General features: G+C 42.1%; 1 protein-coding gene and 1 long non-coding RNA gene across 6 annotated transcripts in view; one reads left to right on the top strand and one right to left on the bottom strand.

Moving 5' to 3' along the window:
• CACNG3 (calcium voltage-gated channel auxiliary subunit gamma 3) overlaps positions 1-7,945 on the bottom strand; it is a 107,372-nt gene extending 99,427 nt beyond the window's left edge. For 4 of the 5 annotated variants that reach the window (XM_077983619.1, XM_077983618.1, XM_077983620.1 and 1 more), the window contains exon 1: positions 7,276-7,878. In XM_077983619.1, coding sequence (XP_077839745.1) covers positions 7,276-7,486 — 211 coding nt within the window. In that variant the 5' untranslated portion in view covers positions 7,487-7,878. 5 annotated transcript variants of the gene reach the window in all.
• A 46-nt stretch (positions 7,946-7,991) lies between these two features.
• Positions 7,992-19,992, top strand: LOC144338135 (uncharacterized). The gene is made up of 3 exons (XR_013411976.1): positions 7,992-8,546; positions 15,285-15,389; positions 17,753-19,992. It is a non-coding gene; the product is annotated as an uncharacterized LOC144338135 (long non-coding RNA).
• Positions 19,993-21,017: the final 1,025 nt, after the last annotated feature.

The raw sequence follows: 21,017 nt of genomic DNA, 5'->3' as shown, positions 1-21,017 counted from the left end.
TACTCTACCCCTTGGCCAGGCAGCCTCGTATAGGGCAACATCTTCACAAACATTGTGCAGCCGGGTTAGGGTTTTCTTGGTTAATGGGCTGCTCTCTCAGGTGAGATATGAACACAATGGCGGCAGCTCAGCTACCCACTGCCAGATCCAGTCCACACACAGAGCTTCACCATTCCAAGCAGGCTGCTCCACTCCCATGCCCCCTCTTAGCTCTGTGTTCCCTCCAAGTCCCTTGCTATGTGGGCACATGAGCAGCCATGCTGCTTAAGCAAGTGTCCAATCCAGCGCCCAATCATTATGAATGATTCTTCTTGGAGCCACAGGTACCTCACTCAGGAACTAAAAGTATTGGGAGGAAGGAGAGAACTTGTATAAGAAAGCTAACTTATTGTTTGTCTTAGCAAATGGATCTTGTGTAGAAATGCATAAATCAAGAACTAATGGTCAACATGTTATTTAGAGGTAAGAAGGAATGAAGGAAACACAAGAACTAAAACAGAAACAGTTGATGGCACTTGCTACTTTTATTTCCCCATTTCACAGGTAAGTAAATTAATGCTCAGAGGGTAGGCAACTTTCATGGTCTCACAATCAGTAAACAACAGGATCCACATAAGCCCCCAGGTCCACCTGCTCCAAAAGCCCCTGCTATATCCCGTATTCTCTGTGGTCTTTCATTAACTTAGTAAACACCTATTTGTTCCTACGTTGAAAAAGTGTGCTGTGGCAGGGTTATGAGATGGGAGAAAATTAAAACAACCTGTGGTTTTCTACACTTCTGTTTAAGCTCAGAAACATTGTTTTCATTGGGCGATGCCTCCATATGTCAAAGAAATTTTAAATTATTAAAAACATAATTCTCCTAAAATACATAGTGAGCTCATGTCAAGTTTTGTTCAATTCAGCAATGAGGAAGCCAGCAGAATGACAAAACTAGTTCAAAGGGGATGTTCTATTTTTTTCAGTGAAAAAAAATTTTGAAATAAGATCACTAAATTAATATAAAACTGATTAATATTCAAGAGAGGAGAGAATAAATCCACAACACTTGGGGTTATCTCCTCTAATGAATGAAAATCACATGCACATCTACTGAACAAAAAATTATGCGCATTTTCTCAGTTTTCTACAAGTAAATATCTAACCATGTAGCAACCAGGCCTGAATCTGTACTAAAAGCTAAGTCAATCAAAGTTGCATTTCCCTAGAGGGTCAGATGACCCTTTGGGTAAGCTTGTTTCACTGTGCTCTATGTGAACATTAAAAGAACACAGTCATCTTTTTGCCTAATTTCTTGTTGTTGTTGTTGTTTTCTTGACACACACTAGTTATCCATACAAATAACCTATACTGGTCACCCAACCTTGGAATGAAGGTCACTTGCCTTTATTCCAATCCAGAAGATAAAATTTCAGAGAATGAAACAACTGAAAGTATTTTCAAGGCATCTACTTCCTAAGATAGGTGGAATCCCATAGTCAGGTAGAAGACTGGGTTTGAGGAAGAAAGAAGAGGAGTGAGTTTCTTTTCAACAATGATGATAAGACTAGGAATGAGATTTAAAATATTTAACAACCAATGGGACACAAGACCAGACAATCAGAATGAATGGTTTTGTAGGGCCAGAGCAAGGTCACAATGACATCTGTGGGGCTGGGTCTTCACCCTTTACCTAATGGATCTGAGAGGCCCCAGTAAGGCCTAGGGTGGGTGCAGTGGTGGTGGGGAGTTCGTGGAAGACTTGGGCCAGATGTTGTTTATCAAGACATAGGAAAGTATTTTAACATTTTAACAACCAGTATGGCGCTATGGACACATTGCGCCGTGACTATTAGTCATGTTCATACTCCGACCTCTACCACCTGCCCAATCCTGACTCAACCCTCAAACACAGTCAGGGTCACTCACACCCATCCTGCCTTAAGACGCCAGCCCACTTCTCTCTTCCATCTGGCTCTCAGGCTTTAGTGGCAAGGAGGAAGAATACAGAAAAAGGAACTGGGAGAAGGTCAGGAGTAGGGAAGAGAGTAAGAGAACTCCAGCACATTCGGAACCCATGTCTAAGGGAGGATGTAGCATTAAATCTAGGACTGCAGGTGCAGAAGTGATGACTGGGTACTGTTTCTAAGTTTTAGGGGTAGAGCAGTACCCCAACAGACAAGAATCTCTGTCCTTACAGATTCTATATTCTACTTGGGAGAAGACAGGAGATACGAAAAGTATGAGCTGACATGTACAAAAGCACCTAGCACAGGGCTTGGCACACAGAGAATACTTAATAAATGTTATGTCTCTTCCTCACCTCCATCCTCAACCACATCTTTGCAGCTTCCCTGAAGGTTTCCAAACACATAAATAAAGCTGGAACCCCATCTGGCTGAAAAAGTCAACCATCTGGAGATTTGGAAATATGGGAGAACTTCTAATGACTGGCTAATTTTTTCCCCCAGCTTTCCAGCCAGATGTTTGATGTCATCCTGGTCCATCTGTAGCAGAAATATCAGTTATTGTACCTCTTCGTCATAACTTTAAGTTCCCTGTTTTAAAATCCTAAATAAGTAGTCTTTCTTTTCTTAGTATTTTTTAAATGAATTGAAAAAGTGATTATTGACTAATAAAATTCAGGAATAAAATATAAAAACATCAGAAATTTATATTAAAAGTGTCATTTAGGTAATTCACAAGGCTGAAAACTGGCAGCCCAGGGGCCAAATTCAGCTACAAGGTAAATTTGGTTTGGCTAGTATCGTATTCTTAAGAAGTTCAAAGAGTTGCCTGCATTTTAAAAATCAAGAGATTTTACATCTGGCTTTTCTTTACTTGGAATATTGGGCCACACTTGGTGTCCATTTCTCCAAGGTAAATGTCAACTCAAGCCAAGTAGTAGTCATCCTTCAGATGGGGCTTGTGCTTTCCAGTTTGCCACAGTCCTCACCACTCCCTATTGCCCCATACTGAGACCAAGTTTCAGTAACCATACATCTTCTCAAATCTACTGTTACCCACCTACAACCTGCTTAGAATTGAGCTAAAAGGATTGGGAAATGCTTGTTTCATACTTTACATTAGCTGCCTCATCTACACAAACATTTGGATTTGTTACTCCCTAATCTTATCTGAAGTTCTCATTTTAGAATTGGGTAAACTAAGGTCCAAAGAGGGAAAATAACATTCACAATTCACATAACTGTTAGTGATGGAAATGGGATGAACACTTAGGGTTCCTCACTACTAGTCTGGTGGTCTTTCTGCTATCTGAATACATCGCTTTGATTGTCTCCAGGACTTCACGAGGTTTTCCTAATGAGGCAGTCACATATTGAACATGTTCTCATTCAAATTCACAGGCCACTATTGAAAACATGCAGCAGGTTAGGGCTCTACTTTGTGAATGCCTCCCGTGCTTTCCAGATAATGAGTCAGGTGTTGGTGTTGGTTTCCCAGTGTAGGTGTCTCTACACAGGTCAACTGTCTCTCCATGCAAAGCATGTCCTTTGCTGCCTCTGAGTTTGTGTGTGTCTGGTGGCTCCTGCGTCCCTGCTGATGCTGCACAGGCACACTGAGTGTTCTGAAATCTGAAACTTCTGAATGGAAAAACCCATGTGCCTGGGCATTTTCACAAGCTGATGTTTGTACCAGTAGCAGGCTACCCACCAAAGCATGAATTAATGTTTTCTAGCAAATACTCAGAAAGGCAGCATGACTAAGGTTAAGTATTGCCTGCTGAGTTTAGGTGTGTGACCTTGGGCAAGTTATGTAAATTCCCCAGGGCTCAGTTTCCTCATCTGTAAAATGAGGGTAATAATAGTATCTGCACCACTGAGCTTCTTTGAAGATGAAAGAGTTAATTTTTCAAAATTCTTAGAACAGTGTGAGCACATATTAAGTGCTAAACGTAACGGATATTCTGTTAGGTTAGCTTATCTTTTCTTAGGTATTTTTTGAGGGTTGAAAAAGTGATTATTGACTACTAAAGAGTAATTCAGGAGTCAAATATTAAAATATCAGAAATTTGGATTAAAAATGCCATTTAGGTAATTTACAAGGCTCAAAACTGGCAGCCCATGGGCCAAATTCAGCTACAAAGTAAACTTGGTTTGGCTGATCATGTCACTCAAGAAGGAGAAGGATATAACCTACCTACAGAAATGAAAACTGGAAACATCCTTCTCATCCTTGAGTGACGTGATCATCCTTATAACACGTAGTCATCCTCAGGCCCAGTGCAAATATCAATACATGTTGGCTTTAACATCATAATTGCTTGGAGCACCTTTAGAAAACTCAGATTTTCGTGGTATACCTCAGACCTATGGAAGCACGGAATCTAGTTATGGAGCCCCTGATAATCTAATTTTTTAAAGTTCCTCATGAGAATCTGATGACCAGCCAAGTTGGGAAACAATTGATGTAGTTTGCTTAAACTTGAATATCTTTGGTGTTGGAAGACCCATCACCTCCCAAAGCTTCCCATTCCACATTGGATAGTTATTTATATTGAGGTAAAACCTATTTTCCTCTAGCTCCTACTTCTATCTCTTTGAGGCCACACAGAACATTTCAAATCTCTCTTTCATATGACAGCCCTTCAGATATTTGCAGACAGCTGTCATGTTCTCCTTGGCGTTCTCTTCTTTTGGATAAAATAATCACATTGTCTCATGGCTCTTTAAAAAAGTACAGAAGAACGAACTTTTCTAATTTGACCTCTAAGAAAATGGAGCTACAAAAACCTCCCAGTTTTCCCTTGACACTTAAAGGACCAGAAAATGAGGATGTTGAGGCTCAGGGGTAGGTAAGAAATACTGAATGGGAAAGGACTGTCCATCTTCATTCTACCAGAGGACGGAAATGCCTGGAATGGATGCTACCAACTGCATGTGTCTTCCCATGCAGAATTCAGAGGCTTCTGCAAATTCCTCAAACACTTGATGTGTTTAGTACATTGCAACAAATCTTGTCTTCAAATTTCAGCCAGGACCCATCTAGGTGCTAATTACATGGGTGCAGCCATAGGTAATATTTTATTGTGATTCACTGTGATTTGTGCATCTTACTGTATTTAATACTTCAAAAAAGTGAACAACAACAACAAAAGTCAGGCCAAGTTGTATGGGGACTGCAACAGAGTTTCTCAATAGAATTCACCTGCCCAAGGATATGTCTTCAACTCATCCAATTTCTTCTTGATTCAGTTTCTCACTTCTCCCACTAAGCCTACAGAATGCCTGGGTGGGGTTTTAATTCCTTGTACAAACTGTGGGTGTAGGACATGATGTTGGAAAAAAGAGAAACCATCAGTTGAGAAATTCTTAGCAAGGGTTCAGAAATTTTAGGTCCTACCTCTGCTCTTATAGATATATTTTTTTTCATAGATCATAATGAGCCAAGTCAAACTTCATTTTTAATTGTGCATTTTCAGGTTTGATTCCCAGAGGCAGAAGAATTGGAAATTGCTAAAGCACAGTACCCATATGTGCCATTTTTGGCTTGGAGGAACCTTAGAATTTTTATGCCATCTCTAGAACCGTGTAGATATTGCAACATCCACCAAATCAGTTTTACAAAAGATAATTCAATTCCTTATAGTCGATATAAGAAAGGGAAAATATGGAATTTCCCTGAGGTAAATGACTTCACCATACACAATCACAAATGCTCACAAATATCTGACTTTTGTCATTGTTTAGGAAATAATTATCTAGAATTTCTGTCAATGCATTGAATACAGTATAAGCTTTAGACAGTGTTAATTCAAGACCACCTAATCCAAACGTATCATTTCCCAGATGAATAAACTGAGAGTTGGAGAGGGTAAATGTCTTAGCCAAGGTCACAGCGATACTTTGCAGCATTACCCAGGTCTTCTGACTTCACATGATCCTTGCTGCATTAAAGGTAGCCCTTTCCTACATGGGCTTCCCACCAGTTGCAAATTTGTTTTAGAAACAGAATCAATTGTAGTAGCGCTACAGTCAGGAGAGCAGTTGTTCAAAGTGTCAGGACATGGGAAGAAGGCCAGATAATGATGCAATATTACACTGGCAAGTGATGTCATAGCATGATTTCCTAAGCGATTTACATAAATGCAAGTTCTCAAGAAGCCCTGACAAATGCCAGCCAGTGGAAATGCAGTGTGAAGAACCAATGGCAAGCAGGGGAGGGGACCATACAGGAAACCCAGACTTCCTTGCCCACGACGGTGACAAGCTTCACAGATTTCTCAGAAGCTTAAGAAAACCCCTACTGCCCCTCTAATCCAGTGACTTCCCTCAGGCATGTAGGCTCCAAAGAGCCTTGATTTTCTTCCTTATCTTTCTATTTACTCCCAATGATATCCAAGCATTGCCTACTGGTGCTGAGAGTGACTTCTGGTGTGGCAAAAGCAAGTTTAATAGTGTGGTAGGCTACAAAAGGGCTTTACATTTTAAAATTGTTCTGTCTTCCTCATTATAATTTAGAACTACTCCCCTAATTTTCAGAACTAGAAGTGACGAACTGCTATTCTTGGAGAATCAGTCTTTTGTAAATGTCATGGAAATACCTTGTTTTGAGTTTGGGAATGATTTAGGAATGAAGACAGGTGGATACAAAATACCAAGACTTCAGTTTTGTTGTGATGCAAACTAATAAAACATGTATCAATAAGGACTTTCTTTTTCTTAAAATGTGTGCATAGGGTGTGGGTGGGAGTAGGGGTTTACCTATGTTACCCTGTTACTGATTGGCAGTGGAAGTTCATGACAATATCTAGTTACAGCAAACTCAGGAGAAACTGATAAGTCTATGTTGAGAAATAAGGAAATAGCTCAGAATGTGCCAGACCGGGTCAGGATCTCTCTCTGTGTGTGTCTCTCCCTCTCCCTCTCTCTGTCTCCTCACTTCCTTCATCTTGTCCCTTCTCCTCCCTTCCCTCCCCCTCCCTTCAAAATCCAATTTAAGCAGAGTTAAAGACCCCATCTCAAGCCAGAGATCCAAGCAATTGACAATATGCCTAGGGATTTTGGATTTGAAGACTTTTCTAAGCTGCAGAAGCTGCCTAGAGTGTGACAAAATCTCATCTCATGAAGCTTATACTAAAAACAATCAACAAGACCCAACCCCTTTAGCCCACATGGCGTCAGTCTTGCTGTTAACAGAGTCTGGGCACCTGCACATTCTCAGCAATAATTTGAACTACTCTTCTCTCCTCATTACCACTTCCATCTCCTCCAAACACCCACCAAAATATCAGAACTGGATTATTCAGAGCCATTGAGACGAAATTGTAAATACCTTCTAGGCAGCACGTCCTCCACAGCCCCGAATGGGTCATTACTTCTTCATTCTTCCTGCTGGTTTCATTATCACTTGTAGATTTAGTCCTGCACACACCTCTGGAATATAACCAGTAGTCCGTGCCCACTGCAATGGTCATTAAACTAAAAGCTGCAAAGGCTCCCACAGTGGTGATCAACATCTGGATACCTCTGTCACACATCCTCATAATTCTTCATGGTACTCTGGACGGCTGGGGGTTGGAGGGGGAGAGTCAGTGCCGGAGGGGAAAATCACTCTGCAGCCGGGTAACCTAGCACAGGCTCTTCCAAAAATTCAGGTCTCCTTTTGTCAGTATCCACAGGGACTTTGGGAAAGCTGGGATTTCCTGTCTGGAGCTCTCTCCAGTTCCCTGGGTCGCCTATGGCCCTCGGAAGGGTGCAGGCTCCTGGGGGTTGGTCCGCATCACTGCTGCCTTCTGAGGGTCCCTGGGTTCCTTTCATTCCTCAGGAGCTTGGTAAAGACGAGGGTCCGTGCAGGGCATGGCTCCGGAGCCTGGAGCTGCCAGCTCGGTTTGAGATGCGCCTGGCTTCTCACAGCCCCGGGAGACTCAAGGCAAAGAAACCCAGAGAGGTCTCTGTGTGAGTGTGTGTGTGTGCGTGCGCGCGTGTGTGTGCGAGCGCGTGTGCTGGGGGTGAGGGCGGATGGCAAAAAATAGCACTGCTGGGAGGCGAGCCGCTGAGAAGAGTGTTCACTGCTTCCACAGCCTCGCAGGAAAGCTCTCCGCCTGCTCCCTACACCCCCGCTCAAACTGGAGAAAAGACAGAGTCCTGGGGCGGGGGCCGGCTGGTTTCCCTGGGGGCGCCAAGGTCCGTGGTGCTGAAGGGACAGCTCCCCGCCTGTTGCCCCGCCTCCGCCGTCCTAACGCCTAGGCTTTAAGGTCCGTGATGCTGAAGGGACAGCTCCCTCCTGCAGCTGCACACCGCCGCCTGAGCTAGAAACCCAAGGTGCTAAGGGTCTTTCTTCCCTTACCCGCCCTCCCCCGTTCCTTCCCGGGTCAATCAGTCGGCTCGGCCCTGCCCAGTCAAGCCCACTCTCAGCGCAAAGTTTCGGGAGACGAGGACAGTCAGCGCCCCGGCTCCTGGGCGCTGCAGCACGACCCGGTTCCTCCGCTCTGGGAAGGGTTAAGGAAAGGGGAAGGGGAGCGAAGCCCGTAGCGCACTCTGGCGCTCTCTCAGCACCCACCCAACGCGGCATTCTTCCATCCTCCCTTCCACCCCATGAGCCAGGCAAGTTTGCCTTTTGCTGCGGGCACCACTGGAGCCCACTGGGGAAAAAGAAGACCCGTAAGACCGAGTCTTCTTAAAGGCACCGGCAGCTCTGGGGGCGACTCTATGGCTCACTTAGGCGGGCAAAAAGTGTTGTCACTATCACATCTGTGTAGAGTCTGTCTCAATTTGGTTCCCCAGCAAACAAACCAATATGTCTACCCTCCTTTCTCTGGAGCTCTGGTTTACACCGGAGACAACCTGCTCAGATCAGACCCGGAACTGTTCTCATATATATGATCATGTATTCCTAAAAGATGGAAGGAGCTAAAAGTATATAGACTCTGTAATGCACATATTAGGGACCCTGGGCAAAAGACTATAAGATTTTGGTCTTTGAATACGCCTTTTATACATTTTTAACACATCTACATTGAAGGGAGTGATGGATTCATGGTGGGAGAGTCACTGAAAATGTCAGATTTTGTTCAAAGGTCTCTGAGATATTCATTTGTTAACATTGTTATCTAAGTCGGACCATGAAGCAGGTGAAGTTAGGTCTGCTTTGCTTGTTAGTCCAAAGTGCGCATGGCATTGCACACCTGAAAGCTCTCTTCCTTGGAAATAGCCAGTATTGCAAAGGTACAGCATTTAACCAGCTTTTTATTACTATGTATTCTGGCATATGCATGGGCACACACCGAGTTGACTAGAAACAGCCCACAGAAATGCCCTTATTATTTTTTTCTTATGGCATACTGGGACTGATATCCAGAGGTCAGGAATTTAGAAACGAGGCTGCTTGGGTTGTTTCCACAGTTCCTGAGATGTGTCCACAACCAGCTGTCATGTTTGAATGTTATTTAGCTGGACAGTAATATAACGGGAGGTAATCGCAGACACACATACTCCCCTGGTGCCATCTCTGGCTGCCTGGGAGCTTCTATTCAAGTGACTGAGTAGCAGCAATATATTGAAGGGCTTGCAAATGCAGCTCACAACTTCTTGGTGACTTTGCTACTCTTATTTTGGTGTTAAGATTGAAGACTATTCTTGATGTTAGATAAATACACATGTGCATGAGGAAGTTTGAATATATAGCTGTGGAATGATTGTGTTTGAATGCTCACCTGTGCTGCGTTCAGTTTAGTTATAAATTCTGAATGCCTGTGAATTTGTCATAGAAGTAAAACAAGTATGTAAATGTATGTTTGTACCTGCAGGCAGTGTTAGGACCATGTGAACATATTTGCTGCAAATGCATGGCATTTTTGCTATGCATAGGTATGTGTAGGTAAAGTATAGATTTGAATACGTAGGTGTGTATACCTATGTGCATTTAGTTGCATATGCATGTGTAGTGGTTCACAAACACTGATTTATGGACAGGAGGTAGAAATACTGAAAGCGGCCGGGCGCGGTGGCTCAAGCCTGTAATCCCAGCACTTTGGGAGGCCGAGACGGGTGGATCACGAGGTCAGGAGATCGAGACCAGCCTGGCTAACACGGTGAAACCCCGTCTCTACCAAAAAAAAATACAAAAAACTAGCCGGGCGAGGTGGCGGGCGCCTGTAGTCCCAGCTACTCGGGAGGCTGAGGCAGGAGAATGGCGTAGACCCAGGAGTCGGAGCTTGCAGTGAGCTGAGATCCGGCCACTGCACTCCAGCCTGGGCGACAGAGCGAGACTCCGACTCAAAAAAAAAAAAAAATACTGAAAGCTTGCCACATATTCCACAATGGAATGGATAAACTTGGGGCCAGGACTATAGCTGTCCTCCAGAAGAATGACAGAAGATAGTAGGGAGAGGATATACAAGGGCTCCTACAAGTTACTTAGTGTCATTTTCTTTCCTGAAATGAAAAATTTGCATCTTAAAAAATATCCTGCCTTGATTATTGTTACCTTTTTTTTTTTTTTTTTTTTTAAGGGAAAGCCAAATATAACATGGAGGTGAGATTGGTATTTCTTGGGAGGGGTTAATTCAGTTAGCAAAAATTTCCCTCCCCACTCTCAGAAAGTTAAAGATGAAATAATTAATAATGATCAAGGCAGTCATTTCAGGATCTGTTCGATTCTTCTCTTGCTCTGACAGAAGTGAGAAAGGTCTTTCAAAGCAGGACCATGTTGATGAAAGATGAGTGAGCTTTGGGCTAAGGGACCGTACGCCCCAATCACTCCATTTACCAGACTCACAGTGGAACAACAGCATCTTCATCTCCACTCACTTAGCTCTTCAACAGAAGCCCAGACAGGCAGAGTATGGTGCCCAGGGGCCTAGCAGAAGGATAGTTGGGGGAAAATTATCAGGAGCTCAGGTAGATGAAGGTAGCAATTATGCACCCAGTTTTGCCGAATAAGAGAAAGGGATACATGTGATAAAACTGGAGTTTTGTCCGGAGCCTCTGACGTGGTGAGGCAGGCTCATTCTTTGGGATTGTTGTCCAGGGCCAACCTGATCACTGTGGGAAGTCCCAAACCTGCATGTGGAGCAAGTCAGAACAACTGAACGGAGTGGCAGTGTGGAGGCAGGGAGGCCGCAGTTAGTTCCCTACCATGCCTCCCAACTTACTAGGGGGTGACCTCATCCTTTCATTCAATTGAATGTGTAGGTGTGTGGACCTGGATGCGTAAAACCTGCTTGTAAGGCTAGCGATCGTTCCTCATTTTCACCACTAGAGGGCTCTTTCAACAGATCAGTGAGGGACTCAAGAGATTCAGAGCTCTCTCCAGGGCGAGTTGGAGCTAGACTCCTGTTTGCTAATAGCCCTCTCTGATCCCACGTATCTGGCAGAAGACTAGGAGACATTCAGACATCTTGCAACTGTTGTGTGATTCTCTTATTAAGACTTTTGTTTTCTTCCATTGGGCTGTCAGCTAGTGAAGTAGTTGGCACGGTGTATCTATTTATGCTTTTCCCTGTCCATCTTCTCATACATCTGGAGGGGTCAGTGACCCCTGTAAGAATGGTTGTGTCATTTAGGAAGGAGTACTGACAGCTGCTTCAATTCAGCAAATGCTTCTCGACTGCCTACTATGTGCAAGGCCTTCCACTATGTGCTCAGCACCTTGGAGAATACAAAGATATGATTCTCATCCTCCAGGGAGCAGATTATGCAGTTGGGAATATTTTATTAGTGAGTTCACTTTGACTGTAAATGGCAAAAACTTACCAGAGCTAGCTTAAGAAAATGGAGAATTTGGTACAAGAATATGACGATGTTTCAAAGAATCATAGGGCAGAGGTTCAATCAGGCCTCGGCAGGGAGCGGGAACCAGCAAAAAAAAAAAAAAAAAAAAGCCATCAGGAGTCTTGACAGTCACTTCATTTTGCATCTCTGCCTCTTTTCATATTTTTAGTTGAAAAATTGTTTTGCTTCATCTATTCTTTGATCCTCAAAATAGAAGCTAGATTTTGAGTTCTTATGTCATCTCTATTTAAGAAACCCACCCAGACTAAACTGGGAAGTTTTAGTCCTAATTCAAAATTTCCGGGAGAGACAACCTGATCAGCCTAGCTTCTGTTGCTTGCCACTTCCTGGTCCATGCAGCTGTGGCCAAGTTTTCAGGGTCATGTAGTATAAACGTAGCCATCAGGATCAGCACCTGTGAGTTGTGGGAGGATAGTTCTTAGAAAAGGGGGAAATTCTGTGATACCTCAGAAGACTTTACTGTGAAAAGCCCATGTGATCTACTTGTGACGCCACTCCAGTGATGTCCATGGGATCAGCAGTAAAATGTGACCACAAAGGAGAAGACAACATGGCAGGATATGGGGCTCAGAAGATACTGGACTCCAACTAAGCTGGGTGTCAGTGGTACCAAACCAGCTTTACCTTTTGTCGGAAGACAATGGAGCATCATCAGAAGAGAAAACGTCTTCAGAGTTAAGGGCACCCACATGTGTGTAAGTCAAGGAGATGATGAAAACCAGGCACACATGGACTAAACAGTGTCATCCCTGCCATCTTGAATTCTCTCAATGTTCACACATAGCCTTGTTATGAGTTTTCTACTTTTAGATTCAACCTATAGATAAAAGCATTAAAAACTAAATATGCTTACAAAACATTCACACATCATTATTTCAACTTCAGTCTTGTTAACCTTCTTTCAGTATCTGAAACCCTCTATGCTCTCTTTGAACCCAATTACGTGAAGTTATGTTTCTACTCTCCAGACAGTGATAGAAATTGGAGGTAGAAGGAGGGGAGGAATGGTAGGATGTAACATCCTAATATTATTATACAAAGAGAATAGCCAAAATATACTGTCTAGAGTTGATAAAAGGAGATCTAGAGTATCTAGTATGTCATTGAAAATTAAAGATAACCAATACAAAAAATAAAAATAATCTATATCTGGAGAAGAGAAGAAGAGACAATAGGGTAAAATGAACTAAACTAAAATAAAACGAGTAATGAGAATGAACAGGGTGGGACCAGAACAGTTGTTTTTTACTATAGCCACTTCTATCCTATCTGATTTTTAAAATCTTGTACATGTATATTTTGATGAAAGTTTAAAGTTAATTCAAAAATAAATAAAAACAATAAGCAGTGTGCCAGCTGTCCATCTCCAACTACCTCCTGTTTTATTGATACAGAAATGCCAGGTGTTTCCTGTGACTCACCCATTGATTTCCTGCGCTGAGAATGCTCTTCCCTGAATATACTTTATATGTAAGAAACATTTATTTTAAAATAATTTTGAATTTACATACAAATTGCTGCCACCAGATATTGTCATGGTTCAATCCCTCACTTCATTCATACCTCAGCTCAAATGTCACCTTCTTAGAGAATTCTTTAACTGCTCTATCTAAAAATAACACCCCATATTTCTCTCTATACTCTCACTCTGCTTTATTTTTCTTCATAGCATTTATCAATATCTGACATTATACTGTGTGTATGTATATATATGTTTTTGTGCTTATTGTCATATTCCCAACTAAAGCCAAAGAAATCCATGAGAACAGGTGCTTTGTCTTGTTCGAATCTAAATTATCAGACCCTAGAATAGTGCTCAGGATACAGTAGGCATTTAATTAGTATTTGTTTAATCAACTAATTGCATAAGTAATTATTAAGATTTACACCTGTGACAGGCACTGATGAGTAAATAACAAGCAGGAAGGACGTTGCTCTTGATCACCTGAAACTCTTAGTCTCATGAAGACGGCAGAGACAATTGGATGAATAAGAGCAATTGCAGGCCAGGTGCAGTGGCTCATGCTTGTAATCTCAGCACTTTGGTAGGCTGAGGTGGGAGGATCACTTAAGGCCAGGAGTTTGAGACCAGCCTGGGCAACATAGTCAGACCTTGTCTCTCCAAAAAATTAAAATTAGCCAGGCATGGTAGTGGACACTTGTAATCCAAGCTACTCAGGAGACTGAGGCAAGAGAGTCCTTTGAGCCTGGGAGTTCAAGACTGCAGTGAGCCATGATGGTGCCACTGCACTCCAGCCTGTGCAATAGAGTGAGACCCTGTCTCAAAGAAGAAGAAGAGGAGGAGGAGGAGGTAGAAGAGAAGGAGGAGGTGGAGGAGGAGGAGGAGGACGAGGATGAGAAGGAGGAGAAGGAAGAAGAAGAAGAAGAAGAGGAAGAAGAAGAAGGAGGAGGAGGAGAGGAAGGAAGGAAGGAAGAAGAAGAAGAAGAAGGAGGAGGAGGAGGAGGAGGAGGAGGAGAAGTAGTCATTTCACTACTCTTTGTTGTTACACTACTCTTCAGATTTTCTTTACTGGGTTGGTGCATTTATACCCCTCTAGCCCTGACCTTTCTAACCCGGAGGTGCCCCCTCCTGGGACAACTGGGTCTCAGCTGATGAGAGCTGCCTCTCCCAAGGAATTAGAGCCCTTCTTCCTGCGGTCAGACACAAAGGTGCAAAAGGCTGGCCTCCTGCCAGAGGCAGGGACAACTCTGAGATACAATTTATGCTCCAGGGTCCTCCGATGATCAGGCCAAGGCTACCACATCCTTGTTGGGCTTCATCTCCATCCTCTTTGGTTGCCAAACCGTAGTGTGCATTAGAATCGCTTAGAAGGCTTGTTGAATGAGACATTATTGGGCTCCACCCTCAAACTTTCCAAGGCGGATGGTGCTTGAAGATGTTCATTTTCAGCAAGTTCTCCAGGGGTGTTAATGCTGCTCTTTAGGAAACCACAACTGGAGAATCACTGTCTTTTCTTATGTTTGTTCTCATACTCCATTGGGGTTTTTGCTAAAGATTACTTTCTCAATAAGTCTTTTGCATCCAAATATCTGCCTTAGGCTCTGCTTCTAGGGAATGCTACCTAAGACAACAAGAAGGGATAGTAAGGAACTACATTCCCAAACAATTCCCAAGCTTGATACATGGCAACCTGAGACTATTAAATCCCTAAACAGCTAAACTCCTAAAAGATCCTTGAGCCCAACAGGAAGCCTGTCCTTTCCCATTCCACCTCAGATGAATCCAGGGAGAGAGATGGACAGAGAAGAACCTTCCAGGGGACAGAGAATAGGGTGATGAAAAGTAATGAATAAGGAAGTTTCTCTCTGAAAAGGGAACAGATTTGCTAGCCAGGGAAGTCTTCCATTCATAGGAAAGAGAAATATTGTTATTCCTGCTCAGCTGATCATTTCTATACATGTGTGACTGCTGTGTGTACTTTAGTCTTTGCTTTTAAAAGTTTATTATTATTATTATTATTATGTGGCTCCTTCTGCACTATTGAATGATGGATGTGCTGGAAGCAAGTAAATTGTCTTTTATTTTAGACCAAGAGAGGATATACCCAAACCTGCTGAAAAGGGCTGCAAGCTGCCCAGAAATCTTACCTTTTACGTGGATGAGACTTTGGAGGTGGTGTCTTTTGGGTAAAGGTAAATGTATTCTATGTATAGAACAACATTTGCTGGCTAATTATCAGAGAAAAGCAAATTAAAACCACAATGGGATGTCATCTTTTTCCAGTTAGAATGGCTATCATTAAAAAGTAAAAAAATAAATAAATAACAGATGTTGGTGAGGATGCAGAAGAAAGGAAATGCTTACATACTGTTGGTGGGAATGTAAATTAGTACAGCCTCTGTGGAAAACAGTATAAAAATTTCTCGGCTGGGCACAGTGGCTCATGCCTGTAATCCCAGCACTTTGGGAGGCCAAGGAGGGTGGATCACTTGAGGTCAGGAGTTCAAGACCAGCCTGGCCAACGTGGTGAAGCCCCATCTCTACTAAAAATACAAAAATTAGCCAGGTGTGATGGCATGTGCCATAGTCCTGGCTACTTAGGCGGCTGAGGCTGGAGAATCACTTGAACCCAGGAGGCGGAGAGGTTGCAGTGAGCTGAGATTGTGCCACTGCACCCCAGCCTGGATGACAGAGCAAGACTCTGTCTCAAAAAAAAAAAAAAAAAAAAAAAAAAGAAAGAAAGAAAAAAAAAGAAAAGAAAAGAAAAAAGATTTCTTAAAGAGCTAAAAATAAGACTACTATTCTACTGTTCAATCAGCAGTCTCATTACTGGGTATATACCCAAAGGGAAATAAATAATTGTATCAAAAAGGTACCCATACTTGTATGTTTTTTGCAGCATTATTCACAATACAAAAATATGAAGTGAACCAAAGTGTCCATCAATGGAGGATTGGATAAAGAAAATGTGATATGTGTGCATGTGTGTGTGTGTGTGTGTATATGTGTGTGTATATATGTGTATATATATATATACGCACATATACATGCATATATTTTATATATATATACACATATATATATTATGTATATATACACACACACACATATTATATGCATATATATGCCAGAGAATACTATGCATCCACAAAAAAGAATGAAATTATGTCTTTTGCAGCAATATGGATAAAATTGGAGGTCATCACCCTCACTAAAATAACTCAGAAACAGAAAGTCTAATGCCACATGTTCTGACTTGTAAGTGGGAGTTAAACAATGGGTACACATGGACAAACAAAGTAGAAAAAATAGACATTGGAGACTCCAAAAGGATGAGAGGGTAGGATTGGGGTGAGGGCTAAAAAATTGCCTATTGGGTACAATATTTACTATTTGGGTGATGGGTACACTACTGTTTGGGTGATGGGCACACTATTTTGCCACTATTCAATATATGCATGAAAGAAAACTGCATTTGTACCCTCTGAATATATATATTTTAAAGAATGATATTTGCTGGCAAAAAGACATGGATTGTTACAGAATCTTCTAGTTGCTTACCCAGTAGGCTTTCCTTATTTCTTCTTACATAAGACTCCCAATTGTGACTGGGGACACTCTCCCTAGCTGAAATAAAGGTACATTGTTCAGTTTTCCTTACAGAGAAGGATGGTTTTGTCATAAAATTCTGACTGATACAATGTAATCAAAAGTTGCGGTGTAGATAATGGCTAAAACATGAGAACAACCCAAGTCTTCATCAACAGACGAATAGATAAACATAATGTGGTATATACATACAGTAGAATACTATTCAGCCATAAAAAGGAGTGAAGTTCAGATACATGTCACAACATGGATGAATCTTGAAGACATTGTGCTAAGCAAAATAAGCCCGATGCAAAAGTACAAATATGGCATGATTCCATTTATATGAGGTACGTAGAACAGGCAAATGCATAGAGACAGACAGTAGATTAGAGCTTATCAGGGGCTAAGAGGAGACAGGAATGAGGAGTTATTGCTTAATAGTTACAGAATTTTTGTTAGGTACATGAAACAATTTTAGAAATAAAGGTGATGATTGCACAACCTTGTGAATGTGATTAATGCCACTGAATTTTATGCTTACAAATGTTTACAATGGCAAATATTATATATATTTTACCAAAATTTAAGAAAGGGAAAACAAAAGTCGTTCTGTGGATTTTCTGTCAAATCTCCTCCCAGCAGGTTTTTGGACAGACTTTGCTAGCACATAGGTGACACCTTTTGCTCTTGGCTTTCTTCCTACCCGGAACTAGGACTTAATGCTGGAGTCAGATCAGCCATGTTGTTACATAAGGTAACAAGCACATGTTCAGTATACCTGAAAATAAAACAGAAGAAGCCTGATCCAGGTATGGTGGCTCACGCCTGTAATGCCAACTATTCAGGAGGCTGAGGTGGGAGGCTCACTTGAGCTCAGGAATACAAGGCCATCCTGAGCAACATGGCAAGATCCCCTCTCATCTCTAAAAGTTTTTTTTTTGTTTTGTTTTTGTTTTTTTGCCAGGTATGCTGGAGTATGTCTGTAATCCAGATTACTTGGGAGGCCAAGGTGGGAAGAACACCTGAGCCCTGGACACGGAGGCTACAGTGAGCTATGATCCCCTATCACTGCACGCCAGCCTAGGCAACAGAGATACACTGATAGAGGCCGGAGTCCCTGATAGCATTATGGAGCTACCAATCCAGGCCAAAAGCTTTTATCTCCACAATTCTTATTACGTGATGAAAACAGACTCTTTAACCTATTTCACCCCTTTTCAAGTTTAGCACAATTCCTAATTTATTCAGGCAAGGAGATGGGAAATTAGAGAGGTGGTCTATTGGTCATAAGCTTCTAGTCACAGTTAACAGAAATCCAACTTAAAGTGTATAAGACAAACAGAAGTAATCAATTAATATGTGTAACTTAAAAGTCCAAAAGTAAATATCTATTGCTTCTGGGATCCATCTATTTCCATCTCAGCAGTCCTCCCTCTGCACTGAGCCGGCTGTCTTCTCAAGTACCAAGAGCTCCTGGCTTGCATCTTACCAGCTGAGCAATCCTAGGAGAAAGAGGACATCTCTCCACCGACAGTTACAGTAAATGTCTTGGGTCTGCTTTCTCATCGACTCATTTAGTTCATACCCACCCAAACCAATAATAATGGACACAAAATGGAATTCACCAATTTTTAGGTTTGGGCTACCTTTCCAATCTTTGGGCATATAGGAAGGAAAACCAGCCTTATTTTAATCCATGTGGACTGACAGTAGCGTGAAGGATGATGTTTTAGAGAAAATCGAGGTTGCTGTTACCAGAAAAAGGTTGAATAAATGGTAGGAAGTAAAGAATAATAGATATTCACTGTGAACTACAGATATACAGATTCCAGATTATTCAGGGACTTTTAGCCATGTTAGATCATTCAACAAGTATCTATTAAGATCTACTTATTTGCTAAGCACTGCTTTAGGTTCTAAGGGGACAGCAGTGAGCAAGACAGATAGATTCCCTGCCTTGAAAGAGCTTATATTTTAGGTGAGGGAGATAGCCAGTAAACATGAAACCAACCAACCAAACAAACAAACACAAAAATGCAGGTAGTGAAAAATGCTGCAAAAAATAAACATAAGCAATGTGATACAATATGACCAATCTTGGCAGTAGAAGGACTGCTTTAGGTAGCATGGTCAGTGGGGCGTTCTGGGGAGGTGGTTTTTGAGTTAAGAAAAGTCAATAGTGGAGGAGGAGTCAGTTCTAAGAGGATCTAGAAAAAGGTATCACCAGCGAAAGGATCATGAATGCAGCTTGTTGAAAAACAGAAAGAGTCATGTGGTAGACAAATAGTAAACAAGAGAAAAAACGGTAGATAATCAGGTTAGGGAAGCGGACTGTGGCCAGATTATATAGACCTAGTTGGCCAGGCTAAATGAAGTTTGGGCGTTAATTCTTTTTCAGGGTGAAGCCATTGCACAATTTTAAGCAGGGAGTTAACATGATCTCATTTATAGTTCAGAGATTTCACTCTAGCCACAGAGTGGATAATGGATGGTACAAGCAAGAGTAAAGGCTTGGAGATGAATTAGGAGGCGGTGCCATTAACTCAGGCAAGTGATATTGTATTGATGTCTTGGATATTAAGGAATATGACTGTTTCCTGAAAACTATGGAGAACATTGAGAGGTTTTAAGCAGGAAGTGATGTGGCCAAATTTGGGTTTTTTTGGTTTTTTTTTTAGTGGTACATCAGTGCTTTGGCCATGCTCCATAGGACAAGAAATTGTAGCAGAGACCCAGAAGACGGCAAGAAAATAGTAGATCTCTTTGGCTCCAAGCTTCCCTAGGGCTTTGCTCTTCGTCTCACCACCTAGATTGAGGTATGGGGTGGGCAAGTTGTGAAATTGGCCATTTCCCCAAGACCTGACTTTGGAAACCAGACCCAGGATAAAGACTTTAGAAACCAGACTCAGGATAAAGACTTTAGAAACCACACTCAGGATAAAAACTTTGCCAGAAGAACCAGGATAAAGAACCTTTGTTCATCTCTAACCCAGAACAAGTTTTAAGAGAAAAACTTGAATCCATGGAAGCATCAAACACTGCACTTTGGTGTGTAGCAGACAGCATTGGTAGAGAAAATGGGATGTGGGGCTAGAGAAGCTTGGGTTAGAGTCCTAATTGCATCATCTGTTGTGTGACCTTGAGAAATGTAATCTTTCAGTGTCACTTTTTCCTCATAAATAAAATATGGATAGTAATAGAAGCTATCTCTTTGGTCAATGAAACTTCCTTCTTGTGTAATGAGGATTACATATGATAATACACATAAGTGCTTAACACAGTGCCTGGCACGTATTAAGTGTTCAATAAATGTCAGCTGCAGCTATAAATGGAAGTATGATGCCAAAGAAGCTGGCTCTTAATGAGATTTGCTTTAATCTGCCACCTTCAGAATAACAAACGGCTATTACGTGGTTAATCAGTTTCCTTGAGACTTATGCAAGAGGAAAACAAAATGACCCAAGAGGCAGTTAGAGATTCAAATGGTGTCTTTATTGAGAGATGAGATAAATACCTCAAATAGACAACTAAGAAGCTTAAAACCACTTTGGAAACCTTCCTAAAATCAAGTGAAATAGAATGTAGTTTGGGGCTCTTCCTATTGGCTTGGAACGTTGGCCAAAGCCTCAAAGGTGAAAACAATAAGCATGAAATATTCCCACATCCAGAGCCAAAGAACTGCCAAATGACTCCCTAGCCTTTACCAAGGGATGGCCAAGTGGGTCCTGTGGTTCTCACTCTGATGACTCCCATCTTGACGATCTAGCCTGAAGGCTGGAGTTCAATGAGGTGGGAGAAATGACTGTGGGAGGAAGGTGCTTTGGGTTTTTCTTATTCCATTCCCATGAGAGAAAAGGGAGTAGCTCTTGCCCACCAAGCCAAGTAAGAAGAGGCCCAATCAGCTTATTGGGGAGATTAGGGGAGACTGACATCCTACTCCCTGACGCTTACTGAGCTGTGGAGACTCTAGGTTGGTACCTAGAAGAGAGCAGTGGGTTCCAGCAGAACATCGTGTGGGACTACTGGGGAGAAATTGGCAAGTGTTGTCTGGTGTTAGGGGCACACGTGAACACCTGAACATAGAGGCTGGTGCCTGGATTCTACCTGGAGAACTATGACAGCAAGGGGTTTGTTGGAACCACCTTCCACTGCAGAGCAGGAAGAGAGAGCATCATAAAGCCGCTTCCACTTCCAGGATTTGGTGTAGCCGAGATGTGCTGAGTACCAAG

This window comes from Macaca mulatta, chromosome 20 (genome assembly GCF_049350105.2).
Source record: "Macaca mulatta isolate MMU2019108-1 chromosome 20, T2T-MMU8v2.0, whole genome shotgun sequence".
Taxonomy (NCBI): domain Eukaryota; kingdom Metazoa; phylum Chordata; class Mammalia; order Primates; family Cercopithecidae; genus Macaca; species Macaca mulatta.
Note: the sequence above shows the minus strand (reverse complement) of the source record. Positions and strands in the feature narration are given on the sequence as shown.